General features: G+C 38.4%; 1 protein-coding gene and 1 long non-coding RNA gene across 11 annotated transcripts in view; one reads left to right on the top strand and one right to left on the bottom strand.

The window, feature by feature from the left end:
• SP2353 (EGF like, fibronectin type III and laminin G domains protein pikachurin) overlaps positions 1 to 21,885 on the top strand; it is a 515,929-nt gene that overhangs the window by 400,038 nt on the left and 94,006 nt on the right. For all 9 annotated transcript variants that reach the window (XM_087343562.1, XM_087343560.1, XM_087343561.1 and 6 more), the window contains one exon: positions 6,032 to 6,221. In XM_087343562.1, the coding sequence (XP_087199688.1) occupies positions 6,032 to 6,221 (190 nt within the window). The remainder of the gene's footprint in view (positions 1 to 6,031; positions 6,222 to 21,885) is intronic.
• On the bottom strand, positions 645 to 5,556 carry LOC147874711 (uncharacterized). 2 transcript variants are annotated; one of them, XR_015533800.1, is made up of 3 exons: positions 5,382 to 5,556; positions 1,349 to 1,505; positions 645 to 1,239 (listed from the first exon to the last, which is right to left on the bottom strand). It is a non-coding gene; the product is annotated as an uncharacterized LOC147874711 (long non-coding RNA). The 2 variants fall into 2 exon arrangements; XR_015533799.1 differs by lacking the exon at positions 5,382 to 5,556 and having other exon boundaries at positions 1,349 to 1,933.

Genomic DNA, 21,885 nt, shown 5'->3' with positions numbered 1-21,885 from the left:
ACTGATTACCTGTTCTCTTTCCATCTCATTCAATTCTGTATAATCAAGTTAAGTGCATTGGGACGAATCAGTCAAGTCGGTTTGTTGACCCAGCTACTTCCGCGCTTGTTGTCTGCATGGAAGTTCCGAATCGAAAGGCTTGCTTCTTCACATTTGTGTTGACTGTGTCTCAGTCGGCCCAGACAAATCATTCCGGTTCCAAAGTCTGCTATTGTTTCAGTTTTGCCCGGTAGAACCTGGAGCCTTTGTCTACGCGTCATCAGCAATATCAAAGGCAGGAAGACGTCCACCCCGGCAATCAAGTCTGAGTGTTGCTCAATATAGCGGCACACTTTACCGAGCAGAAGATCTTGGTTTCCGTTACTGACTGCCTTCTGCTCACTGCATTTAGCAAAACCTACTTAATGCTTGTGGAGTTCACAGAAAATGGAATTTCTCTCTCCTTTGACAGTGACGTCCCTGATAGACCTGATAACTATGGTGTACAAGGAAAATACTCTCACAAACCTTGCGTAATTGTGGACTTCCGAACTGATAGTTTCATGATGGTTTGTTTTCAACAAAACTAGCTCATAATGTAGTTTTATATTGTCTCTCGAATCCATTATACCAGGCCTGCACAATATGCGGGTTCTGCTACCAGGGAGCTTGTCAATTAGTTTTAATTAATGCATAACGTTTACATACTTTCAACCAACGTAATTATCATTCAGGAAATGTGAGACTGCGGCCCGAAGCACTTTTGTACTTTACATTTTGTCCCACATGTAATTTAAAGTTGTGCCCTATACCAACGATATGTAATGTAGAAAACGCAAACAATATATTGTCTCTTTTCTTATGCTCTCTGCTCACAAATTTATCGTCATTGTGTGTCTGTCTGTCTCTCACAGTAACTTGCGAACGAGTTAAAAGAATTTAGTGGCATTTTGTATCAATGTCATATCACTTAGATATTATTCCACTTGAAAAAAATCCATTTTTTGGCATTAAATATCAGGATAGGAACACTAGTTTGGTCCTCTTCGCCAGTTTTCGGACTCTGTATTGCGTGGGTCCTATTAGAGATCCACTGTGTGAGACATGTTCTAACGGCGCGCACTCAAGGTCATGTGTTTCTTAGTTATACAACTCGAGATACCAACGTTTCGGGAAACATCCTGTCCCATCTTCGCTGCTGAAGGGACTATGTTTCTGCCACCGTTGGTATCTGCCTACGAGTCTAGATGACGTCACAACCTAGAAGAACAATGTAAATTTCGCCGCCGTGAGAAAATCAAATCTCGCATTAATAATACCAATACGGCAGGCATGCTACCTTCTGAGGTTAAAGGTCATACTTTCTTACCTGCGTATTTGCTGAGTCGCGACGTTATGAGTCTGTAATTTCAGTACCGCGTGAAAATTAATTAACTCCAAGCTGCAGCATCTTCATTAAGACGCTGATAGTTACTCAGCTAGTCAAGAAATACTCTGCATTGTTCCCATAAGTCTGCCATTGGGCCCTGTGGTAAGACAGATGAATTCAGTTAGTTTTTCATACCTTGTCTTTCTGAGAACTGTTTTAATATCTACTTCTAGGTCTCCCAGATGGTATCGTCACTTGAGGTGTTTTAACCACATCCTTCATTATATTTATTTCTAATACATTTGTATACGTTGAGAGGCGTTTTCATGTCCAGGCCTGTTCAAAAAGCTGGAATATTGTAATTTATTTAACATATTAGTAGATATGTTACCGGCGAACTATGAAATACGACAATGTACAGAATATAGTGCCTAAAGTCAGTAGGTAAAGTATGAAATTCAGGCATTCTATTGTGCCAGTCCAGGTTCGTAGTTCGATTCCCGAACGGGCTGAACCTCGAGATGAGGGGTTAACCAGGCTTTGGCATGTTAATCTGGTTTATATAAACGAAGGAGGCGTAATTATTTGGTACGCCTTACTTCATCCATATTTGGTTGATTTTATTAATTTTTGGCTTGTTAAATGTGTTAAATTGGAAGAAAGTGGGCATACCCAGTCGCTTGGACGTCTCTCTGCTCGACTTTCCGTCTGGAGGGAGTGTGGAATAAACAAAGGTTGTGCAATAGTTCAAATTGTTACGCGACGTGCACTTAAGTCACTCCAGACGTCGAATGACCCCTTTCCAGATGTGGAGTGACGATTGCATTACAACCAGCGCCTCACTGCGACTGACCAATGAATTTGAATACGGCTTATAGGCGCGTTCCTGCCGATATGGGGGAACGAATCAGATCGTCACATTTAATTCAAATTTAATAACAATTTCGTAATGCAGGAGTATTTAAAGAGCGATTGTGGTTGCGGGGCGCTCTTAAGCTTTGATCTTCAGGTCGTGCACACCGTGCTACACGTACTTCAGAATCTTTACACAACAGCCGATTCATCGTACTGCCTAGCATTAACTGTATCTGGTCTTAAAGTGTCTTAAGAGGCAAAAAAGTAAACGTCTCTTGGCTCACCATTGCAATGTATAGAATACCTAGGAAATGTATAGAATGCCTATAGTCAGTGGGCAAAGTATGAAATAAATCGTAATGTTAGTAATGTTTGGTTGTGTAAATTAAAATTAATCAAAATCGATTGGGTAAGTTATCAAGATAGAGGTTGTGCAAGCTAGTCGCAAAAACACCAAACTACTGAATAAAAAATGTTTTATATACGAACCTAACCTAACAAAAGTTTTGATAATTAAGAAAAATTGTTTTATATTAAGTTTTGGAAAATATAAATATAAAATTATATAAATGGTGTTACAGAAAATTCTTTGTTATATACTTTGCCTAAAGAATCTGCGGCATTTTATAAAATTCCTAGGTATTCTATAGAACACCTAGGCAAAGTATAAAATAAACTGTTAGTTTCATACATTGACTAAATTTTCTAGGCATTTTATAAAATACCTGGGCATTCCATAGTGTAACCGTCTTTCCACACTCTCGTCTCGATGTTTGCTTGTTGATGCCACGGGTCAAACCCAGTGACGTGCCAGGCGCTCGTACGGTTGCAGCTTCGAATTTTCTGATAAGTGCGGAAGGGATATTAGGAAAATTTGATAATGGGCGTGGGTTGAGGTCGGTGAGCATGGGACTCCGATTCCCAGGGAATATAGGGTGAAGGATTCATGTTTTGCGTAGGATGCGAAATCTCTTGAATAACTAAAGACGTCACTGCAGTGCATTGCCGGTAACATTGCCTATGTATTTTATACATTGCCGATAACAGATACAATACGTATTGGGGGCCATCTGTCACGCAGCAGCTTAAAGAAGTCCATGCCGCGGTGAAGAGGGGCCCATATGAACACTAGGGAAATTTAAACAATTTGTCTTTTTCATTCCTTTAGACTACTGAATATTTTAGGTAACTTTAATTTTGCTTTGAACATAGTTGAAGCATTAAATGCTCACTGACGTTGGAAGTGGTATTTATTTAAGATATTTATGTTACTAAAAATTCGTACAAGTAGAACTCATGAAATGCACTGACGTAAAGACCTGTTTAAAAATAAATTGAAACATTACCACGGACTGTATTTCTGCGCTGCTCCTCAGTGCTTGACTTGTCAGACAGTGCTAATGGTTTCTCCAAAGTGTAATTCATCACTCTTATGTGGCGGCTGACTTCGATCTGCTTCCCACAGTAATTATGCTGATGTCTGTGCTCGGTGGATAATGATTATGTTATTAGCTCTAGATTTCCTCTGTAATCTTATACAACGCTGAAATTTGTCACGGTAATAAATTATATATATATTCTTATTGCCGTTAATGGACATGCGATTATTCAAACTGATGATTTTAAAATGTATATTTGAGATTTTCACGGCGCAGCGGTGAAGATACTGAGTGTGGTATTTTCGTTTATGAAGCCTTCAGCCCTGAAGGTGATAACGCTACTCCGAAACGGTGAAAACCTCAGTCCGAATAGAAGCGATACGTTTCTCCAAAACTTCGGTAACTACCCATATGTTTAAGTGGCGTCACAAATTAAAAGACCACAATCGGCACATTACAATTAGTTTCATAGCAAAATTGCATAATGTAACGTAGGCGCTCAATCGTAGACCTAAAAATTGTATACGTAAAGTGAGTTACTTATTAAATGATTGAAGAAGTGAAAGAATAAATGGTTTGACAAATGAATGGATGAGTAAGTGATCGAGGGAGTCAAATAATGAACGAGTGAAAGGTACATACAGTATTTCTGTTTAGAATCTGAGGTTTTCACGGCGGTGAGTCCGAAGATGGCTGACTTCTGGGTTGTTGATCAGCAAAGACCTCTGAAACGTCGGTAAACTTCTACCAGGCTACACGGCGCAACAACCCAGAAGACAGTCATCTTCATTATTTATGCTGCTTTCTCTGTTTTAGTGATTAAGCTCTGGCGTGAGCAACGTGCATCATATCGGCTCATTCTATCTGTCTGTCGCAGTTTCGTTTGGGTACTCTAGTTACATGACCAGGATCATTGTTCCTACGGGGTACTCAACATATGCATTTTTCCTCGCATAGGTTTTTTTTTAATTTGGGTTTATTCTTCGTAAGAATTTGTAAATGAATGCGATGACGTGTCAGTCGGTTTGTCTGATGCATCTTTAAAATTGCTCGGTGTATCTACAAAATTGGTTGTATGGCTCGACATTAAATATGTATGAAGAATTTTATTCTTGTGGTTACTGGTAGTTATAGACCGCATACTTTTCCGAAGATGTAATAAAATTCTATAAAATTTCTCAAAAAGGGCATGGTACAAAAATTGGTGAGAAAATGCAGAGTTCATATAAGACCTACAACTTTTGTCTGAAACATTTCTCAGGGCGGCAACTATTTCTGACATTGTGCAGCGCATTATGTGTAGTGTCGTATGATCTAAAGCTTTCACGGCGACTACGTGTAATTAATTCTTCTCGGGCTACCAGCCGTGTCAGGTGGTTGAAAGGCGAAAACACAGGCACTTCGAGCAACAACTTCAGTACCCTGAAGACGAGGATAAGGAGGAAGATGGTTGGTGTTTCCTTCATTCAACCACCTGACATGGCTGGCAGCCCAAGAACAATTCATTATCTGAAGTGCATTTACTTTTAATAAGCGGTTTTCCTTTTGCAGTTTTTAAATATGCGGACTAAGTATTTATACAAAATCTCGATGACGTATTTAAAAATATTTATATTGCATCGGAATTCTTTTGTGTCCTTGTTTAAATTTTTTTATAAAATACACAGATTTCTTTGGCGATGTGTCTTCTGTATACAATGTAAGCCTGTTACTAACAGTTCAGTATTCACGAAGTGCAGAAAAATGAATATCAAATAAAGTGGCGCAATGTAAAACCAAAGCAATTTTTATCACTTCACCTAAGGAACAGACTCCTAGGACCTCCAAACCAACCCTCATGCCTGTCTCTCAGTTTCTCTTGAGCACTGCTTTGACCCAACTTGATGCCCGCTTACCAGTGAAGGTGTGTTACTTTCTAGAACAATAAAATTACGTTTTTTATCGATGCATAAATGTTCCTCCATTCAGAAACCCCTAGCAATGAGACAAGCTTGTGGACTGGGCGATCGGTGTTCGAATCGGGGCAGGGAGGAGGATAATGAGATCCACATACTGTTAAAGTGAGCGTAAACGGGAGGCCTTGAAGAAGATAATAAGTTGTACTAAGGATATGGATGCCAGGAATGTAGGGAATTTCTTGTATAAAATAAGATATAGATGGCAGAGTAAAGGTAGGAATTTATAATTGGAATTGGCAGAGAAGGTACAGTAGTAATAAGGAATACGTATAGCAAATAAACAGTGTTAATGGAGCTAGCTATTTAAGGACTGTGGCCGCGAAAACTCGGTGTTGGTGGCAACAGCTCACTGTACGGAGAACTCAACCAAATAAACTTGAAACTTGAATATCAAATGAGGTACATTTTAAACCTTTCGTGTTAAATACATGCATTAAACAAATGTGTTCTGTATAATGAGAGAATAATGTTGTGGAATTTCTTTTCCTCAGGGCTTGTTCTCGCGGATCACGTTCCGGGAACCTCTTTTTGTTGGCGGTCCGGGAAACACGACTGGTCTCGCTGACAAGCTGCCCACAGAGGATGGACTCAAAGGCTGCATTAGGCACTTAGAAGTGAATGACCATGCCTATAGCTTCAACTTGGCTCCCCTTGGGGACGCAGTCAAAGGGTTTGACGTCGGTAAGTACAGTTCCAGGGAAAAAATTTGGTGCCGAACACTGGAGATGAAAAATAGACTACAATCCGCGAGCGTTAAGAAAATACATGTGACGTAGGCACCCCGCTAGGCAAGTGATTTGCGCATGCGTAACCCACCGATTCCTGAATGGAGAACATTGTCTTTAGTGAAACAGTAATTATGACAATTTTTTTCTGTTTTCCGCTGTTCGTCGTCATTCGTTTTGTTATCTTATAATTGTTTTACTGTTATTAATTATGTCTCTTAAGTTTATATTTAATCAGAACAAGCACGACGTTTTTGGGTCTGCTATCAACGCAGTATGCGATTTCCCAGGCAGTATACGTCACAGGTGTTACATTAGGGTCCACATTACTTGCTGGCCGAGCTCCCTAGTGCTGTGGATAGTTGCACTCGACACGGTCTGGTCGGTGCACGGAACGGCCAGGTAGAACGAATAGTAAAAGCATGGAAGTGCGCGCACAGTGCTTATCACCTTGCTCTTCACCCCCCGCCAGGAATTCACAAGTAATCTGGTCCTTACAATAATTAACTCTCGCGTACAGTTAACATGCGTTTGTTTGTTTTTATGCCTTATTTTCATGTTTCTGTGTCTGTAAGCCCTTATATTTGGGGGTGGGGGCTTGGGGGGGATACCTTATCAAATTTGACCCTTGGATCTGACATTGGCTAGGTGTGGGGAACGCTTTGTTTTCTTTCGTGCTGGTGCAGTGTGACCTCAGCATATCGGAAGCTCAAATCGAATGCTGTAGTACCTACTCGTGAAAGGTGTATCGTACAAAATAATTTGTACGCCAGAAGAAAAAATCTAATTAAAATGTAAAACTTATTTGGAAAGTTTTTATGGGGTGAACACAATTTTAAATATTAATAATTAGAAATATGCGGGCTGTGCCATACTAACGCAGGGGTTCTCAACATGTGGGTCGCATGCAGCCCTCCGAAGTGAGGCTCGTCTGCATTTTGTAGTATTGTAACACGGTGTCTATTGGAAATTATTTAATATTTAAGTTTTAGGTTTTACTAACCCTACCATATAGACAGACATATGGGCATTTCGATGAAGGCAAATTTCGTAATTTTTTTGCAGAAGTTCTTTTTAAAGAAACCAGTGTACGGCGATTACCATTTGTAGTAGCGGCGCCATAAGACCTGTCTTAAAGTCTGTGTTCAGGTTTTGATAAGCAGACTGCGTGACCTATGAATATAAATACATCAGCTTCACGTATCTGAGCTTCATAAATGTTCTGTTCACTATCTCAATACCGTGCTTGATTCCAGGCTGTGGAGCATGCAGCCACTGGGAGAGTCAAGTCAATTTATTTTCAAAATAATCCATATCGAAAATTTTTATTACAGCGACGCAGGGAATGTTTTTAAAGAAGGCTGTAAAATTTCGGATGTCATTAGGAAGGGTCCCTCTGATGTTTTACTTCCTCCACTAACTCCGAAGTCATCATGACTAGTTAAACCAACTGGAAATTGAGTTTAAAGAGCTTATGAGTCATATGACGTATTCGTTACACATAGAACTTAATACAAACTCATGTGAAATCCTGAGAGTTCGTATCTCTGTAATGCCACCTAATGCAGGTAAATGTTTATGTTTTGGAAGCAGAATTCAGGGTAAAATTACAGTGTAAAAATATATAATGAATTATTCGAATATTTGGCGAAGTTCGAATAAATGAGAACGGCAGTAACAAATCAGAATTATTTTAATGTGGATACAAGGAACAGATTATATGCCAGTATTACAGTCACCGTTCAGTTCACAATCGCCCCGACATTTGTCTAAATATATTATCAAACGATTAAAATATAGAACTGTAATTTACCTCTTGTTTCATGCAACTGTGAACTTTGTTCTCTCACTTTAAGAGAGGTTTAAAGATGCAAGATGTTTGGAAACCAAGTGCGGAGAAGAACAGAGATGAATTAGTAGGAGGGCGCAAGAAATTGTGCAATCAGGAGCTTGATACTGCACCAAATTTTATTAGTGTCCATGTGAAGGAAGATTAGATGAGCTCGGTATGGAGTACTCATGGAAGAAATGAGAAATGCGTACATATATGAAATCCCAACCTGGAGGAAAATGACCATTTGGAAATAACATAATCTTAATGAAATAAAACTCTAGAATTTATGTCGCAGAGTAGCGTCGAATGGTAGGCTAATGTGAACATGGCAGTGAACCATCGGATTTTATAGAAACGGGAACATTTCTTTAACATGTGAGCGACTATTATCGTCTTAAGAGAAACTCTGTTCGTGGAGTCAGTTAATAATGATAACAACAACAACAACGAAAAATGATTATGTGGTGTGATTAGCTTTGCGGTTTTAAACCTGTAGCCTATCTGCAATAAATACGAACTACTAGTTAGATATGCAGCATTAAGAAGGGGGCGTTAGGAAACTTGATTAGGCCAGTTTCAGTTTAACGTTACGAAACATGACGACATGAACATGTTTTGTTTCTTTTTGTACCTAAAATCTCTTCTTACACCTGAAAAATAAGAACAACTGGGAAAGATATGTCGAGAGTAAAGGCTGACGGAAAAGATATATTGCAGAATGGGGAGTACAATGCTCATCTTTGCCTTGCACTGATCCAGAATATGGCTGCTTCCAGGTCTACATTCTGTATTCCACACTTTGGCCCCGTATGCACAACTACAGTATTGCATATAATAGCCAGAACATATTTTAGGATTTGTCGCCAGTATTAAAATTTATTAAAGTTGTCTTGTGGAAAGTGACGCCATGAGTACTTTTGAAGATGGACACAGGATGTTCCTCCGAAACGCTGGTATTATTATACAATCGTACGTGTATGGTATAAAATGTGTAATAGGCATTATGAATTAACTTATCCTCCGATAGTAGAACCAGAACTTTCAACGCCTCTGATACTAAAGAGCATTGGACACAATCTTAAGTCAATTCTATCCATCTTCCACTTTCACGATTTACCATCCTTAGATACATCTTAATGTTATCTTAACCAGTATTCTAAATGCATTTCTTGTCATTTACCATGTTGTAACCTCCATCATACAGCAACATGGGCAAAACTAGTTGGGCATGTACAAATAACATAACATAGTTCGCGCTTTGAAAATAATAAGTTACTTCATTCATTCTTCTTGTACCAAAATGCATCCTGGAATTTTGTTTCCGAACAGTTGTAATTTATTTTGTCAATGTAAGAGACTGTGTAATCATCGTAATCATAGCACAATAAAAAAGTATTTGGTGAGATTTTAGATTCTCGCGGTGGCAAAAATGAAGTTACCTCTCTTCTAGGTTGTTGCGCCTTGTACTGTGGTTGAAGTTTACTGACGTTTCAGGGCGATCGCCCTGATGATGGAGGCAGCAAGGACCCCTGAAGATAGCTAGGTGCCTTCAAACTTCAACAATATCGCTATTGTATATACAATGTGTATATTTACATTCAATCGAGATATTTGTCTTAGATTGGGTAAATTTATCGCTGTTTATTGTATATTCACTAAACAGCGCATCTTACATGCAGACAGAGCAGTAACATCAGAAGTGATAGGAGGGGCATACCTCGCCCAACAGATAACCTCCCTAAGTGGCATTCAGTGTTCTGCGCTTCTGATGCCCGCCAGCGGTCTTGGGGTATTTCCGACGTTTGTAGTTATGTCAAACCGTCTGAGGCCTTTCTCAGATGCACGATTCAATTAACTCCAGAATTTTTTTCCCCTTTAGATCTACTGGTCTCTAGTGCGAGCATGCCCTGTAGCCTAAAACCGAGCACTTAACCATTTTTGCTTCGTCTTCGTTAGTTATCCAGAGACCGAATTTCCTGACAAGTTTTCGTGGTTTTATGCACATTTGTAGGGAAAAGATGGGATAGTACGTTATAGAGAGACACGGTTGATTGTTTCCTTCTAAATTCATGCAGATGTGTCCCTGTTGAGAAGCTAATAGTCGCTTGGTTGGTTAAGAAATGTCCTTCATTTCATAAGACCCGAAGGTTCATTACCATGTTCACAAGAGCTCGTCACTGGACAGTATATTGAGGCAGAGAAATTCAGTTGTCGTCCTTGTACTATTTTTTACGATTATTTGTTTTTCCTCCCATATGACTTTTGTCCCTCATGTATTCTCTTACTTTCAGATTTTGCTATTAAGGTTTTGTATTTATTTCCCATGTACGCCATATGCTCTGCCCATCTCATTTTCCTCGTTTGATCACCCTAATAGTAACTGGTGAAGAGTACAAATTACGAATCTCATTATGCAGTTTTCTTCGCTATGATACAAATATTCCAGTGTTAAATTGTTCATCGTGGAACCCTCTGGCCGAGTTAGTCTCATACCTCCTGAACCTGTTTGTTTTTAGAAAGAACACGAGGAAACAAAGATTGTGAACTGAATAGTAGCAAGAATTAATCGAATTCAGTCTGCTCTTAATGTTTTCCTGAATTCAGTTAAGATTTTAATTCTGTCGTTCCTAAGTGCATGAATTCTGTCAGTGTTTCAAAGGCTTTACTGAAGATGGCAACATTTTTGGATATTGCATTCTTGTAGAAGTTGTCCAGGTTTCAGAGTTGCGCACTCGCTCGCCGTGAGAACCTGATATCTCACGAAGATTATGATATTTTACACTCTTGTTAATTTTGCTGTTTGAAGGAACCTTGTGTGATTGATAATAACTCAGAAAAAAGTTGCTCTCTTTTAGAAATTATAATTTTAATTCGGATGGTTTTGTAACACCTAATTGTTTTAGAACAAAGTGCTGTAGACGTAAAAGATAGAATGTACGAATAAATAGGATGGAAACATTTACATAATGAGGATCTTCAAAAAAATTTCTCGTACACAAATATAATTAATGTTATATAATCAATAAGAATAAATTGAGAAATATATTTAATACTTTATTCAAAGAATGCTGTCGTGTTTTAGAGGATAATGTATTTTATAAATATGTAGTGGGCTAGTTTCAACTAGCTTAAGACAGATTGCAGCGAAGGGCTCTTGTGTTTCTATAAATGACGGATTTCTTGACCTGCTGAGTTTCTCGAGAAATATCCTTCTCTATGAACTCAATTCTTCTTGTTTATTGTCTGAGCGGAGCGGACTTGACCTTTAAACAGAAGTACCAATCTTCGCAGGGGCATAGCCGTTCTGATATGCGGTGTAAAAACAGTAGCTGACTCTCGATTCTCCATTACTTTAGTAGCTTTTTAGTGTTTCGTCTCGTTCTTGTATTTTTTGTATTTATTGGTTTATACAGCGCTTATTCTTAGAAGGAGGCAATGTTTTTAGGACAGTATTGAGCATGACGTCACCATTTCAAATTCGATCAAATTCTCCGCTCAGACAGACTGTACATATAGGCCTATTCCGCGATCTACGTTGGTACTTTTAGCGGGTAACATAAGCCCCGAGTTTGCCGCCAGTGGTACGGAAGTTAAACCCCAAAAGCCTGCGCTCATAATAGAAAATAAAAAAGACAATGTGAACTATAAGCACTGTTGTGGCACCTCGTTTCAGTGAACACTGGGCATGATTGCTTTTGTCACTTAGAGGCAGGCCTCATGGGAAGGGAACTGTGATGCTGTAATTATGTAGATTGAGTAGGGATTGCTGTTTCGCGTGAACATTGCTATCAAGTAGACTTGAGCCTTGTATAAGGATCTAACTGCGCCATCCTGGTTTCTGAGAAATGGATTCAGTTTGAATTTCTCAGGTACACAGCGATTCACTCCAGCCTGCCTAGTATCATGTTGACGGCCGTCATTTGGGCTGTTGTGCCGTGTAGTCTGGTAGACGTTTACGACGTTTGAGAAGTGCTTGGTGTTTATCATCGTCCTGATGATGGTGGCAGCAAACACCTCTGAAACAACGGCAAATTTCTACCGGACTACACGGCGCAGCGACCCATAAGATAGCCATTTTAATACTCGGCGCCATGAGAACCTGAAATCTTATTTGCCTACTATCATACTGCACGTATGGTTTGTTGGTTCTTCTATTGTAACAAGTTTTCAACTTTGTAGTTTATGTAGCGTTAAATGTCAGTATGACTGCGAATTATGAACTTAAAAAGAAATATGCAAGGAAGCGGTCGTGGGCTGTTTTAATGAGCTGCAACATTGTATGCTTGGAGGGGATAAGAAAAACCATAACACACTGAAATCAATATTACCGCGTCTGGGCTGAAATTCTAACTGGTTACCTCTAGAATTCGAGTGAGTACTTGGTAGTACTCAACCGCAACTTCTTGTCTCGGTGGACAAAGTACCAACGTAATTTCATAAAATTTAAGATTTGGAGATTTCTGTCTTCTGAGTTGCGCTGTGTAGTCTGGTAGATGTTTACCAACGTTTCAGAGGTCATACTGCCTCCGTCATCAGGGCGATTCATTCATCGCCCTGATGACGGAGGCAGTATGACCTCTGAAACGTTGGTAACCATCGACCAGACTACACAGCGCAACAACCCAGAAGACAGAAATCTTCATACTCACCGCTTTGAAAACCTCAAATCATACAACTTAAGGTTTATTCGTATCCTCTTTGCCTAATTTTGTACCGAAAGACTGGAACATGGCAACGATTCTCAGTGTTCTCGTCATGGCGACACACTAACACATGGTTAAGAATCTCACAGCACACAGAATTAAACATTATTCTGAAGTTATTCGTGTCTGTGCATATGAATAAATTACAGTGTTTACATAATTTTTCATACTTCCTTATGTTTTAATATCTGTATGCCTAATTTAATGTAATATAAACTTGGTACAATGTACGATTTTTTTGGAAAACTTGTGTCGCTTGTCTGTTGCTTCCATTTTTATACGGACAGAGTGGAGTAAAAGTTCATACAGCACTGAGTCCGAAGAAACTTTGTTTTGCTGTCATCCTAAAATAAATTTAATAAAGCTAAATTCATCAGGTACACACACGCACGCACACACTTTTCCTTACATAAAATCAGTTTTACAAATATTGGCCTGAGTTTCGATCTTCAGTATAGTGAAGAACTTCATAATTTGTATTTTTCGCTAAATATGATGGTGGTAAACACATCACGGACATGTAGTAAACCTGGGATATGTGATAAATACGTACAAATGTAAATATAATCGTAAATTCTAAAGGTGAGAGACTGTTTACGAGGATAATATTAAAATGGACCTTAGGGAGCTAGGTTACGAATATTTTTGCTTATTGGATTCAGTTGGCTCGGGGTGTGGTCCGATTGTGAGTTCTTTTGAAGAGGAAAGTGAATCTTCGAGTCCAATAAAGAGCTAGGAACATCTTGGCTTTTGTATGGTGTTGGTTGGAACAGTAATAAAATAGGCCATTTAAACGTATAAATGTGTAATAAATTTAAGGATCAAAGTTAAATATTAAAATTGTTTTATTTATCATAACGCTAATACCCATCAACTATTATTCAGAACTTCGCTTTATAGACTTGAGAGCGTATTAAGCAGGTCTTAGGTTTGTGGAAGATAACTGGAGGAAGAAAATAGTCTCCAGCAGAGGCCGCCCTTGATTTTTGTTCAATAACTGAAATTTCTTATGAATGCTTATATTCTCTTTTTCTAGGAATGAACAAACTGCGTTTGTGTGGGTCTCTTCGTTTAGGCAGGGATGCTCGTAGAAAGAATACCGTGTATATACGAGGGAGCACATTCCGTATATTCATAAATTGGGGTATAAGGCGTGTATGTTTGCTAATTGCATGGCATCCTATTTACATGCGTTTGTGATGTGTGTGTCTTAATAAAATGTGGTTTGAACGTCACAGCATTTGACGATAGCAACGTTCTTACGCTCAAGCTAAATTAAGATTACTTAACTTCAAAAGCAAGACCTATATGAAAGGGAGATTTAGTTTTCGAATAAAAGAAACGATCAATGCTTGGAAGCAGCACAGATGAAATCTTATAATACCTTTGCTGGGATTTACAAATTGTTTCACCACAGATATAGGCTTATGCAAGGGAGAGATTGTAAGTTGGAAATGAAATACACGAGTTATATGATTATCGGTAAAATTGAAAAATCAAAAAGAAATAATGTACAGAAACAGATTTTCATAGCGTTATATTGTAGTACATAAATACAGTGACAAAAGAAGTAGAGGTCGTCCTAAAAGGATACAAAGGTTCTTTGATGAAAGTTTTTGGATTAGGTTTTGTGAGCTTAAAGCTCAGTTAATTTGGGAGAAGTACAATAATTTGAATAAACATAAACATTAAAAAGAAGTTCCGAAGCAACTATTTTGCTTATGTTTTTGATGGAGATTTTGTTCTGTACGTCTGCCATTATGATATTCCGGTACTGTGCCCAGATGTTAGTGTGTAAATAGTATATTACAATATAGAGCAGTCATGTTAAAATCGTCGTCTACTGTTGCCCGCTGAAGATAAGTTTACTGCTACAGGGGTCATTACATGAGTGAAAAAATCATAACCGTGTACTTTCACTAAGTCGAGGTAATTTTTATTTTCTCACAGTTCCACACAAAAGTGAATTTAATTTAAACATATTTCTACTTTATTTAAGTGATATATGAAACAGCGGTACACAGATGGCTTTTGATATCATGTGCAGTTCGGGAACATTCTAGCTGCATGAAGTGGACGACGAAGTTGACATGATTCGTAGTATGGATTAGCGTAAAAACTGCTTATAATCATATTTAGACTTAATTAATGACGCTAGCCCCATGTCGTAGATTCACGTCATGTGAAAGAACATTACGAGCATGTGAGAGTTGTTTCATAAGCAAAATTCAGCGGCCGTTTCTCACCCAAGTCTCTCCTGATTCACTACTAGATGGCTCTAGCAGACATATCAGGATTGAGTAGAAATTCTGCAGAGGCAGTGGGCTTGTCACTCACTACTCATAAATGCACGCATGTGGTGAGGCCAAGGTTCGGCCAGGGTTGATGCGCCATAAATAGAAACAGAATGACGCAAGCCGATATATAAAGATTTTTTGACGGCCAGTTACACAGTGTTCATTTTTATCCGAATCTTATGCCACAGTCTCAAAAGGCCTCATTCTGTACGCAAGACGCTAGGTAAAGTTTCCTGCCAATTTGTTCTCTGTATAGAAGAAGACTGTATATTTGTATGTAGGCTGTACTTTAGATTAAAAAAGTTATGAAAACTGATGAGGAAATTGCATTCAGAACATAAATTCGTGACTTTTCGAAATTGTTATTTCCACTTTCGAAGTTCTGTCGTTTTTCTGACACGCAATCGACGTAACTGTTTGTCATGATTGCAGCTAGAGGTTGTCGGGATCAAATGAGTCAGGCAAAGCGCTTGTCCTCGGGCCAGTGTACGAAGAGCAAAACGCCGGTAGTTGAAAGACTGCAATCGTTCCTCTTGTTTGAACATAACCCACTGATATTTCGTTACTTATATTCTAATAATGAAATTCGAATTACTTATCCCTCGTTTATATGTTCAGTTAACTCTGGGTTGTTCTGCAGGTTACGGTTGATACCAGAGATCGTCATAGGATACATTCCTGAACCATTTCTATCCTTATCTTATTCTCACAACCTTCTAAATTTTATCATACATGTCATTGTTATCCTCTTGGTCTTCCAAATAACCGCTTCCCCACCAAACTTCTGTAAGCTTTTCTTGTGTTCCTCATCCTAGGTACTCGATCAGTCCATCATTACTTCCATAATTAAAAAGTGTAACAATACTAGTGGCGTTATAAATCGCCAAGATCCTTGTTATATAATATATAAATTATTTATTTATTTAATTTTCCTTAGGTCCAGTTATATTCATGAACACATTGTTTTCAAACTTTTTCGTAATTTATTTTCCACCGTAAAACTCAGAAACTGTTTTCGCTCGTTCTGCATAGATTATGCTGATGATGACAACTATTAACCTTGGTATTTTCAGCCATAATATAATGTAGCCTATAATTTCGACTTTCGGCGATAGGCCACGTCGAATGTTGGATGTTTTCAAATGTTTCGGCAAACATTGCAGTTACCATTGTTAGATTTAATGTCTGTATGGAAGGGTTAGGAAGCCCATTTCTAGATTTTGCAAATTCAGATGGCACAGTTTCCCATTCGATATAAGCCCCAGCTCCTCTCCTCTCCCAGTCAGTTCGGTCTCCCTCCACTTCTTCCCTCCTGCCAGTAATTCAGTTCAGTTCATTTATTGATGAGCTTGACAACAGCTGAAAAGCCAATTGCATTAAAACACAAAAACGAAACAAGAAAGGATAAAATGGTTTTATTAAAACAGCTCACAATAAAAATATTAACAATAGTTGCGGTATATCACTTCTAAAGAGAAATTTTTTTTAGTTTCCAAAATATTATTTAAGAGAATTATTCACACCCGTCCTCACATAGTATAGCGAATCGCTACAGAAATACAACCCTAAAGATTACATTTGTTTGTTTCTTTGTCATCAGTCTTCCTACTGGTTTGATATGGTCCTCCTTTTTCGCCTATCTTGCGCCAATCTCTTCATTTCCACATATTTTTTGCAGCCCACATCCTCAAAAATCTGCATCACATATTCCAATCCTTGTCTCCCCCTACAATTTTTCCCTTCAACTGTTCCTTCCATTACCAAATTAACCAATCCTGGGTGCCTCAGAATGTGCCCCACCATCGTAAGATTTTTCCATAGACCTCTTCCTTCGCCTGTCCTGTCTAAGACCTGCTCATTTCGTACTTCATCAGTCCACTTAATTTTCAACATCCTTCTACAGCATCACATTTCAAATGCTTCTATCCTTCTTCTTTCTGGCCATGTTTCGCTTCCGAATAGCGCTGTGCTCCGAACATATAACTTCAGAAAAATCTCTCTTAATTCCAGGTCAGTGTGTAACACTAGTAGACTTCTGTTTTTGAAGCAGGCTCTTTTAGCTTAAAGATTACATACAATGTTAACAAGTACCACTGTATAGTTTCATATATCTGGCTCTTATAGTTAGTTAATCTATCTGTCAAGTTAATTATGTACAAAGTATCAGTGTCTGTGTGGGAATTAAGCAAAAATCAAATATCAGTGTCTTTTATCACCACGAATTTCCATAGTTTACGTCCAGTCTCCTAATCTTCTATTGCTTGTGGGATATATGCTGTAATTCCTACATTAATACAAGTGTAAATAGCGTAATTCTTTAAGGATTACTGACAACGACTACTTTTGCGTTGTTGCGTCATGTAGTCTGATAAAAGGCCCTGATGATATATACGGTAAGCACGTCTGAAACGTCGATAGACTTCTGCCAGACTACACGGCGCAACATCTCAAAAGACAGTCATGCTGACACTGCGATTTGATATATTACGACTCAAATTACGACAGTGAGCTATCTTATAGCACATAGCTGTAGTGTAATGACATCTCTTAGCTAACTAAAGCAGTTGATGTTACAGAATGTTGTGATTTATGTGACGTCGCTCTTTACATGTGATTTTTATTTTAATTGTATTGAACATGTATGTCTTGTGATGGAGTCTGTTTCCTCATCATAAATAATATCCTATCTTTCCTTTCTTATTATTTCTCATGTATTTTGACGTAAGAAATATTCGTGTCGAAAGACTGAGTACTTGCTAAGTTTTCGGTCTGATATTTGAGGTTCCTACAGTGGTGAAAAAAATGTCGATTGTGTTTTGAATTGTGACGTATACTCTTGTAGATGATTTTCGATGTTTCGAAACAAAGTATCGCCTTCATCTTCAAGTTAAAAGTTGTATACGATAAAAATCATTTACCATGAATATGGAAGCGATACTTTCTTCTGAATACAGTTCATAATCCAGAAGAATACACTCGACAATAAGCTTCTTCGTTTGTGCAGTTCGCGTAATATTGCTAGTTATTAATTGAAGAAAGATAAAATGGACGTACATGTAGCATTCCTGTGAGAAGTGAGAAATTCGCGTTATATTTCCGTTAGAATATCTCAAGGGTAGAGATCACTTGCGATTCCTAGGCATCTGTTATTTTCAGAGAAATTGGTTATTATTGTGTAACTGTCTCAGAATTGGGTCCATTTGTGGTTATTTCTGGACATGATGCACCTTTGGCTTCCACAAGATTCTTTCTTTTCATATTTGCAATGAATAACATTTGAAACAAGCTTGAATATAAAGAGACAATGAAGACTTTGAACTAAGAAAATTCGATAAAATGTATTTTCATTAAGTTGTTAAAAATGTCGATAGTACACATACCTTAGATATGTAGGTTTTTAGTGTAAACATCTTCTGCCGTGTCTCTTTATCCGACATAATTTTTCATTTTTAAAGTTTAACTTTCTCTGTTTTTAAACGATGTTTGTGTTTCGTTTGTTTCTTTTTAATCATAGATATGCCTCCGAGCATTCCATTTATAAAAGAAATAAATGCAATTTATTTTTCTCCAGTTTTCTGTCTTGTTAACTAGAAGCCCATTTGAAGGAATGTTATTAAAATAATGAAAGGGGATAAAATTATCTCCCTTGAAAAATGTTACCTTGTTCAGTATCTGGTCTTAGTTTAACATTGGATGCCTGAGTTTCAACATAAAATCTGCTTATTCAGTCCAGTGATTAGGACGACCGTCAGAATACAAACTCGAGTACAGTAGAGAGAGACTCAAACAACAAAAAAAGCCGTGTATGTTGGTCTTCTGGGTTTTGACACCGTGTGAACCCTTACGTTGATACCAACGTTTATTTGGAACTTACTACTGATTACTACAGCCATGAAGTTGGAGGGAGTATGTTTCTCCTAAACGTTGATATCTGACTTTGGCAATGTGGAGGATCGCTGTGGGGGAACATGTGGACCTTGTTAAATGTATAACTCTACATCGTATTTATCTCTGCTTTCCCATCTAATCAATTGCTTCGTTGTTACAATCAATAATCTATAATATTTTTCTCTTCTTTCATCTGCACGGAACATCGGCACATCGGACTTTACTCCACTACTTCTTATTTACACTTGTAATTCACGTGATTTCTCATCTCCCTAGCTTCACTGTAAATGGTTTTACCCTTCTTTCGACTGTTGGCAATTCGTAAAGTTTTCAGTTTATACCACAAACAAATAACTCCCTAACTAACTTAATCCCTGGTAGCAGAAACCGCAGGTCCAAAAACTACAAAACCAAAGCTCGCCACCGGCCTTGATCCTCAGCCAACTCCATCCATTTACCATCCTCACAGCCCACCTCCCTATGATCCATCTTGATATTATCCTCCCATCTCCTTCTTGGTCTGCCAACTGGTCATTCTCTAGAACGATATCCCACCGACATTCTGTATGCACCTATTGCAACCTCACCCCCCCCCCAATGCGTGCTATATGTCCAGCCCATCTAAGCCGCCTATATTTCACTATTCTCACGATGCTAGGTGACCTGTACAATTCACGCAGCTCCTGGTTATGCAGTATTCTAAATTCCCCACTTGCTTCATCCTTACTAGGTCCAAATATCTTCCTGAGCACCTTGCTTTCAAACACTCGTAATTTGCGTTCATCCTTCAAGGTAAGATACTATGTTTCACAACCATACAAGAGAATCGGCAAAATTATTGTTTTATATATCCTGATCTTTAGTGTTTTGGATTAAAAACGAGATAACAGTTTTTAAATTGAAAAGCAAGTGTTTCCCGAATGTATTCTACTTTTAATTTCATCATGGACCTATTTCTACTTGTTATTGTTCTTCCCAGATACTTAAATTTTTAAACATTTTCAAATGATGTGTTACTTATAATTTTGTTCCGCTGTTGTTTCTGATGTTCATCTCGTATTACGTCCATGTATTTAGTTTTGTCTAATTTACTTCTATGCCTATTTCCTTGCCCTCCTGTAGGAGAGTTTCTGCATTCTTGGTTATTGGTGCCCACACCATCCCTGAGCAGACTGACGTCATCAGCATAGGCAAGTGCGTGGTGCAGACCATTCAATCCAAGCCCTTCCTGATGGCATGTTCTCGAGAAAAATTAAAGAGCACTGGGGATAAAGCATCGCCCTGTTTTAGGTAATTTTGCATTGGGAACGGATCCGACCACAAACAAATACAAAACAGAAATATTACATTAAGTAAAATTAACTTTCGCACAGTACTTGCTAGTCTCTGCGTCCAGACCGGCTCTGGAGCCCACCCAGCCTCCTATCCAGTGGGTACCGACGTCCTTTCCCGGGGATAAAGCGCGGCCGAGGCGTGACACTGACCACTCACTCCTATCTAGTGCCGAAGTTAATAATGAGTTGGATCTATACTCCTGTCCCCCATCCTTACCTTACTTTGCTGTACTTTACTTTCAGAGAACTCGACTGGACAACTGGAGTACATCGCTTTCTAGTCAAAAATTTAACACCTTCGAATTCGTCATGTGCTCCAATTTATTTACATCCTATTTTTCTTCTTCTCATCTTTGTTTTGTTTTTTATTATTCATTATTTCTTTCCCATGTTTATTATTTTCGTCTTTCTCTCTTCCATCCTCTTCGTAATCCTTTTCCTTACATCTTATTCTTTTTCTCATCTCTTTCCTCCATATCTTCTGTCCTTTTCCTTCGTCTTTTTATGTTTCCTCTTTTCCCATCTTCCTGTTAACTTCCTTCTTCAGAGTCTGTAGCCTTCAGGTACATTTGGTCCATGAACGAATCTGGTGGCCTATTTTATGCGGCCTACGGCTTCATCGGAATTATGTATTGTTAGTGCCCATTAGCTTACGAGTTATTTGCCTAAAGTATATAAAGTTAAAATACGATGGGGGGGGGGGGGATTGTTTGCCTGTCCTCTTGTTTCATCTCTTAAACTAATCTTATTTTATGGAAAGTCTAAAATTTACTCAACGTCGTTAAATAACCTAAGAATTTATTTGTACTCCCTCCATAGGCCTGTTCTTACCTGTGGCAATTAGTTAATAATGGTCTCTTTCAAATTCTGTTTTGCGCTATAGGCTATTACTTCTGCAGTTTAAGCAGTGTTATAAAATAACGTAAGATCGATTAATCGAAACATTCATCCTCCTTACACAGTTCTCTTCTCAAGAAGCCAGCCCACTCGACGATTTGCCCTTTGCAATTAATGTCGATAGTATCGAAACGCCCTATTTTGTTTCCAGACGATGTCCCATATGAACAGACCGTTCAAACAAGTTTGTTAAACTATCCAAAGACTGTTGTCTTCAAAACACTTAAGTTGTAGGTTCCGTTTTGCTCGTAGATGCTAGTGATACTTTCAGGAACTTCCCGCTTTATTGACGCCAAAGCACCTGCTCTGGGTTTTTTCGTGTTCTTGTGGATCAATATGACACACAATTGTGCATTCACTAGCGTCATGGCGCACTTCAACAGACAAGAAATCTCCGCGCGGACCCGGACGACGTCGGTAAAGAGAAAAATAAGCGTCCAGTTTGATTAATTCGCGGGCTGTTTAACTTCACTATTTAAATTAACAGCGTTAATTTTACGGGATAATTATTAAACTTATCAGTATATTTCCAGCTTTATGGAGCTCTAAATTTATCACAGAGACCCTCCATTTTACCCCACTTTGAATCAGTTGATTGCAGCCTACACCTTCACTCTGTTTCCCTAAGGTTTATTTTAATATTATTCTCCCATAATATTTCTATGTC

The sequence above is a fragment of the Zootermopsis nevadensis genome, unplaced genomic scaffold (genome assembly GCF_977971745.1).
Source record: "Zootermopsis nevadensis isolate Lab colony 2312 unplaced genomic scaffold, Znev_1.0 Znev_ptg000006l, whole genome shotgun sequence".
Classification (NCBI taxonomy): domain Eukaryota; kingdom Metazoa; phylum Arthropoda; class Insecta; order Blattodea; family Termopsidae; genus Zootermopsis; species Zootermopsis nevadensis.
This window is presented reverse-complemented; position numbering and strand designations above follow the sequence as displayed.